The 6,789-nt window shown below is 31.4% G+C and overlaps 1 protein-coding gene across 3 annotated transcripts in view; it reads left to right on the forward strand.

Moving 5' to 3' along the window:
• Window positions 1-6,789, forward strand: part of LOC106461515 (centrosomal protein of 135 kDa-like) — a 152,886-nt gene that overhangs the window by 135,562 nt on the left and 10,535 nt on the right. For 2 of the 3 annotated variants that reach the window (XM_022388501.1, XM_022388500.1), the window contains 2 exons: window positions 1,077-1,181; window positions 4,527-4,992. In XM_022388501.1, the coding sequence (XP_022244209.1) occupies window positions 1,077-1,181; window positions 4,527-4,770 (349 nt within the window). In that variant the 3' untranslated portion in view covers window positions 4,771-4,992. Of the gene's footprint in view, window positions 1-1,076; window positions 1,182-4,526; window positions 4,993-6,789 lie in introns of those variants that run through there. The other variant, XM_022388502.1, reaches the window with a different exon arrangement.

The raw sequence follows: 6,789 nt of genomic DNA on the forward strand, positions 1-6,789 counted from the left end.
TAACATACTACAGTAAGCTATGTTCCTGGTACCTTACTACATAACATATTACAGTAAGCTGTGATTCGGGTATTTTATAGGCTATTAACATCCATGTGGTGAAATGTGTGTGTTTTGTTGTGATATCACTGATAACCTTTCAATAATTGTTGGTATTATTCACAAACTCAGACACTGACTTGCATAGTGTTTGAGAACTTCACTGGGACAAGGCCTTAGATAAAGTTAGTTTTCAGATCATTATCTAAATAAACTTGTTACATTTCTTTTTTAATCCACAAAAACTCAACTTGTAGCTCCAAACAATAATTTTTGAGTTGAAGCTTTTATTTTATGTAGTCCTTTGGTAATTACATAACTTACATACCATGAAAGATTGAAATTCAAATATTAAACATACAGCGTAATGTACATTATTGTTTTGTCTCTTATTTTTAGGTGCATATGTTGGTACCATCTTTCTTAGAAAGAAATCCTTGTATGTTTACATTCAAGATGCAATTGAAGTCATGCACTATCGGCAAAAAGTACATACATAATAAAATATACAATGTTTTCAGTTTGCCAATGACTTGTAAAATCTCGATCTGATTGAATCCAATATATTTAAGAAAATTCCATTAAGAATTGAAATATTGTGAGTTAAATGGTAGAAAAAAAGTTACAACAAAGTATTTTAAGTGGCTGATTATTTAACATGGTTACCATTTGTTAGCAGCCTATAACTACAAGTCCTGCCTCCTGTTTCTAAGGCCTTGAGATAAAATTCCACAAACAGTCCTTCTTAGTACTACACACCTGAAGACAACAGCAGAGTAGCCACAAAAATATACCATTAAAATTAGTTAAAAAACTAGATTAACATTAAGGTTGTTATTAAAAAGGAAAATAGTTAATTAACATGACAAGACACCTATAATGTTCAATATTAAAAAAAACAGACATATAATGTGGAAACAAAAATTAAGAATTGCTCTTTTCACAAGAAGAAACATCTTAAAAAAATAATACGATTTAACAGAAGCATATTTAATTGGGAAAAGAATTATATTAAAATGTTGTATTATTATTATTAGTGAGTTGCAGAGTAGAGAGACTGCTAGTTTCAGAACACTGGCAGCTGAACTAGAGATGGATGTGGAACGACTTCGACATCAGTTGACTAATGAAAAGTTTGAAAGGTAGTTATTCTAATTTATTTTGCTGTAATTAAAATGTTCCATGACTATATAAGGATTGAAAATGTTTCTCCAAATTACTAAGTTTTTCTAACTGCTTTTTACTTTTATGATGTTATGCATTTGGCTGTCCTGACATTAGTTGCAATAATTAGTTTTAAAACTAAATTTAAGTTCTTCTATTCATCATACTCAGAGGTCACAATATCAAGTTTAAATATTATAATTTTTGCTATTCAACCTACCCCCAAAAACATGATATCAGTTTTATATATCATAAGTTCTGGTGTTTGGTATACTCAGAAAATGCAATATTAGTTTTACATATCATAATGTTGTAAATGTTTCAATAATTGGATGGGTTCTTTTGGATTATTTGGTGAAAATAATGTTAAATTCAGTTCACTAATGAATTAATTTATTTCTTATATAACATTTGCTACAGGCTGTGTTCACTTTCACACAAGTTGTAAGCCAACCTTCATAAACAATGGTTAAACAGAAATTCTGAGACTAATGGTATGCCTAACTCACAGATCAATTTACTTAGGGAATTTCTTTGCTAATAGATTGATTAACCTTGTGTGTATGACAAGGGGTTAAATTATGCATGTCACAACATTTTTTACAGAGTTACATTCAAAATTCAATTAAACAACTTTATTATCAACATATATCAATAAGCTTGACATCCAAGCATAGTTCATAATTCATATTTTGATATTATATACGTTTTAATTTCAAAAGAAAATATTTCAATTCATTATCAATCTTCACTTTTCTGTATTATATGACACTTCTCCATTCCAAATTGCCTATTTTAGATATTCTTTCTATACCTATGTAATATGAGTTTGGCACAAATTACACACTTATAGTATAAATATTGCTAAGCCATAATATAAATCTGTATTCTCCAATTTTCTTGCTTTACAGAAGAATAAATAAGAAAGTTAACATCACATGGTATGCCCTTCCCACTACATCTTGTCTTTCAAGAATATCAGTAATTCTCTCTGACATTTTCTGTTGGATCATTTATAACCAATAGAAAGAGAAGATTCTAAATTACTGAATGTTGATAACGGTAACTGATTTAAATGATAGATTTTGAAAATTTTGATCTCAGCTTCATTGTTTACATGATTCCCACAGGTCAGGGAAACTCAGAAAAGTCAGTGGATCTTATATTTTTTGTTCGCAGTTTGGAAAGCTTCATTTTACAGACAGAAACCCGGAAAAGTCAGTGAATTTCATGGTTGAGAGATGCTTGTAGGACATGGATGGTGAAAACTAGATTATCATTAAAGCCAAAAAATCACATATAGGTTTGGTATGATGGATTTAGGTTCTCAGTTTATGCATTTTATGCAGAAACATAACTGTTTACTGTCAGTTGTTGTGGAGTATGAAGGCAGCCATAATAGATAATCTTTCAAGTTTCCATTGGCCTCATTAGTGAACTAATTAATGAGCTGTCGTTAACCTTTCTGGTAGATAAATATACAATACCATTCCATCCCAGTTATCTGATGCCATTATCTGTATCCTTTTAATGGGAAGTCTAGCCTTAAAATAAACATCCTGACAAACAATTCACCAGGATGATGCCTATACACTTAGATTGGAATATGTTTGTCTGATATATTAATTTCTAACCTTGGGTTTTCAATGCTATTTCATAACTCTGAATACCAGTAATGGGAACAGTCTCTTTTCATGTAATACTGGTGACCAAATAACCGCATACAAATATGCCACCAGACAGGCTGTAGGAATGGACTAATAGTCAATACACATGGAAATAACTGTACACTTATAATTTTTTTTTAGAACAATTCCATAATTTTGAAATGATTTTGGCTTTACTGTGAACTTGTAAACCTGATGAGTAAAAGGTATTGTCATTTGTGGCTTATAACAAAACCAAATTTTTGAAATGCTCTTTGTGTACATTTTTTAGCTGCAAACAGCAAGTTATATGGCCTTCACATAGCAGTCAGTGTTGTATAACTTAGGAATAATCAAATTTGTTCATAACTTTCAGTATTGTATACTAGTCATTAAATAAGATTACCACAAATGTGATAAAATAATGTTGTGTTATTAATTTTTGCCCAAAAAATATTATTTATATATGACTTAAATTGATACTACAGTTCACTTGCTTAATCTGATTCATAACATAAAAGTTGTTGTTCGTGAAATTTGGTGATATATATAGCACTTAGATAGGTTTGTTTATGAACTTCATTATTGTATTACCATAGTAGTCATCAAATAATATTACTACGAGATTGATAGGTTTGTTTATAACTTTCAGTATTTTATTACCATAGTGATCATCAAACAAGATTACTACAAGTTTGATATATTTGTTTATAATCTTCAGTATTATATGTTGATTCTCTTTTATTAAAACAATTTTGAATATGTAAGTCACATGACAACCACAACCAATATAAAACTGCCATAAAATGGCATGTATCAAAACTACATTTTGACATTTGTTTGGTAATTTATAAGTATTGTGATGATACTGAAAATCGATTGCTTTTAGGAAGGATATGTAACAGCCCTTTCTGGTGCAAAATAGTCATACCTTCACATCATAAAGATGTGTTCAGATCAGGCATTTAGAATTTCTAAGATAGGGATATCCCTTGTACCTCATGGCATTGAAAAACAAAAGAATATGGATTAACTTGGGGCACCAGAACCATCCAGAAAGAAACCTGCAACATGTCATACTTCAGCAAATGTAAGCAAAGTGTGGTATCTTGGAACACATGAGAATCCACAAACACAAAAGTCAGTAGCAGAATCTGTCCACATGCCACAAGCAACATAATCACCAATTGCAGCAGCTTCGAATTTCTTTGTGATCAGACTGTTAAAACAGGTGCTGAGAAACCATCTTCATATATTAGATGACTTATGGAAAACAAGCAAGGACCAGTGTTTTGATTTTGACATTACAACCTTATGACAAATCCTTTTACAATGGCAACTATGCTGAAGAGCTATTCTCAAGATGCATGATCATCAGCTAAAGCATGACTGAGTTTGACTACATGTACTGTAATAATGTGGTGAGGCTTCAAAGTTGTTTTAGTATAAGATGCTCAGCCTCTGTATTTTGTGTAAAGGTCACCAAATACATTTATCGGTTCATATGTAAACCTTGGTAGTTTTATATAAACTTTTCTTGCTATGTAAACAACAACAAACAAAGTGTTTATTATTTTTTGTTTAGAAACATATGCTATTGCCCACGTGCTTTCACATAATGTATTCTTAAAATTTCCTATTATAAAATGTTATAGTAATATATAATTTTCATTCAAGAGAGAGAGCCAACCAAGAACTTCGGTTGATACGACAACAGCATCAAAGCTATATTTCTGAGCTGCATGGTAAAAATGCTCGATATGATCCGGTTTCTTCAGGGTTTTCCTCAGTCTCAGCTACACCTGGATTTGGACTTCTTACTCATTTATCTTCAAGTAAAACTCCCTCTAGTAGTGCATCGCTCAATTATCCAAACCAGCACAAAAACAGGATTTCATTATTCAAGTGCCATCAGGTCTAGTATGATAAGTTCAACCAAAAAGGATATAGACATTAATACTCCCTCACAGTTCTTTACTGAGAGGGTTAGACTTCGGCATGTAAGTGGAACCAGCACAGGTGGAAACAATACTAAGCCACCTGCCACCACCTTCTCTCCTGCATCAACTTCAGGATTATCCTCCCAGTGTACAAGTTCCAAGGAATCTCCAGTAACAGAAAACATACTCCCTGAGCCTCATAAGTATGTGTTGATAATTACAGAAATTATTAGTGTTCAAATTATTATGTTATGAAACAGTTTTTCCACTTTCAAGTTGTTAAATCAGCCTAGGATGTAGCTTTCATGGGAAAATTTAGGCAACTTGGAATAAAGCTTACTATAGTATTTTATACAGACTGTAAGAAACAAGAATCACAAATATTTTAGTGTGTTATACAGACGATAAAATATCAGGATCACAGATTACTGTTCTATGTTACATAGCCTACAAAATACCGAATCACAGCTTACTGTAATATGTTATGTAGTAAGGTACCAGGAACATAGCTTACTGTAGTATGTTATATAGCCCACAAAATACCCGAATCACAGCTTACTGTAATATGTTATGTAGTAAGGTACCAGGAACATAGCTTACTGTAGTATGTTATACTTCATTCTAATGTTAACTATTTCAGTACAACTTAATATAAGGTAATATAACATTTTATGTTAAAAGTTCTTCAAGACTAATAACTGCATTTTTCAGATGGTATGGCTACCATAAATGTTTATTATGCAAATTGTGTTCAGCATGTGCTTAGATGTTATTCCAATAAATATCCATACTCTAGCCATGTATAAATAATATGTTTCAACATATTAATGTTTATTTGTCCCATTATTAAGTGATAACAAACTCCTCAAGTTTTGGAATAGAGTATTTTTTAACTAATAAGGTAATGGTATCCTGTAAAATGCTCTTCTCTTTTTAGTTATTTATGAATATACTGTATAATAATTATAAAAACTTGTGTGCAAAAATATGGACCAGAAGAAATTTCTAAAATATTACTGGAGATAAGTTTTCAAAATATGCACAATTAACTTTGTGAATCAATGGATATCTGCATGAGTAACATCCATGTGGTGATTATGTGTTTTGTTGTGATATCACTGCTAGCCTTTCAGTAATAACTGTTGGTATTATTCACAAAATTTCAAGTAACAGTTGATATCTGTGTGTAACATCCATGTGGTGAAATTTGTGTGTTTTGTTGTGATATCAATGATAACCTTTCAGTAATAACTGTTGGTATTATTCACAAAACTTCAAGTAACAGTTGATATCTGTGTGTAACATCCATGTGGTGAAATGTGTGTGTTTTGTTTGATATCACTGCTAGCCTTTCAGTAATAACTGTTGGTATTATTCACAAAACTTCAAGAATCAGTAGATATCTGTGTGATGTTGAGCTAAACAGTCACAAGATGTTTCTGTTAGTAAGCATATTGCAGTAGCATCTGTAGAAGGCATGTAAAGGCTTAATTCATAATAATATCTGATGTTGAGCTAAACAGTCACAATATGTTTCTGTTAGTAAGCATATTGCAGTAGCATCTGTAGAAGGCATGTAAAGGTATAATTCATAATAATATCTGATGTTGAGCTAAACAGTCACAAGATGTTTCTGTTAGTAAGCATATTGCAGTAGCATCTGTAGAAGGCATGTAAAGGTATTTAGCTCAACATCAGATATTATTATGAATTAACAGTCACAAGATGTTTCTGTTAGTAAGCATATTGCAGTAGCATCTGTAGAAGGCATGTAAAGGTATAATTCATAATAATACCTGATGTTGAGCTAAACAGTCACAAGATGTTTCTGTTAGTAAGCATATTGCAGTAGCATCTGTAGAAGGCATGTAAAGGCTTAATTCATAATAAGATCTGATGTTGAGCTAAACAAAGTCACACAAGATGTTTCTGTTAGTAAGCATATTGCAGTAGCATCTGTAGAAGGCATGTAAAGGTATAATTCATAATAATATCTGATG

The sequence above is a fragment of the Limulus polyphemus genome, unplaced genomic scaffold, assembly GCF_000517525.1.
Source record: "Limulus polyphemus unplaced genomic scaffold, Limulus_polyphemus-2.1.2 Scaffold976, whole genome shotgun sequence".
NCBI classification, from domain to species: domain Eukaryota; kingdom Metazoa; phylum Arthropoda; class Merostomata; order Xiphosura; family Limulidae; genus Limulus; species Limulus polyphemus.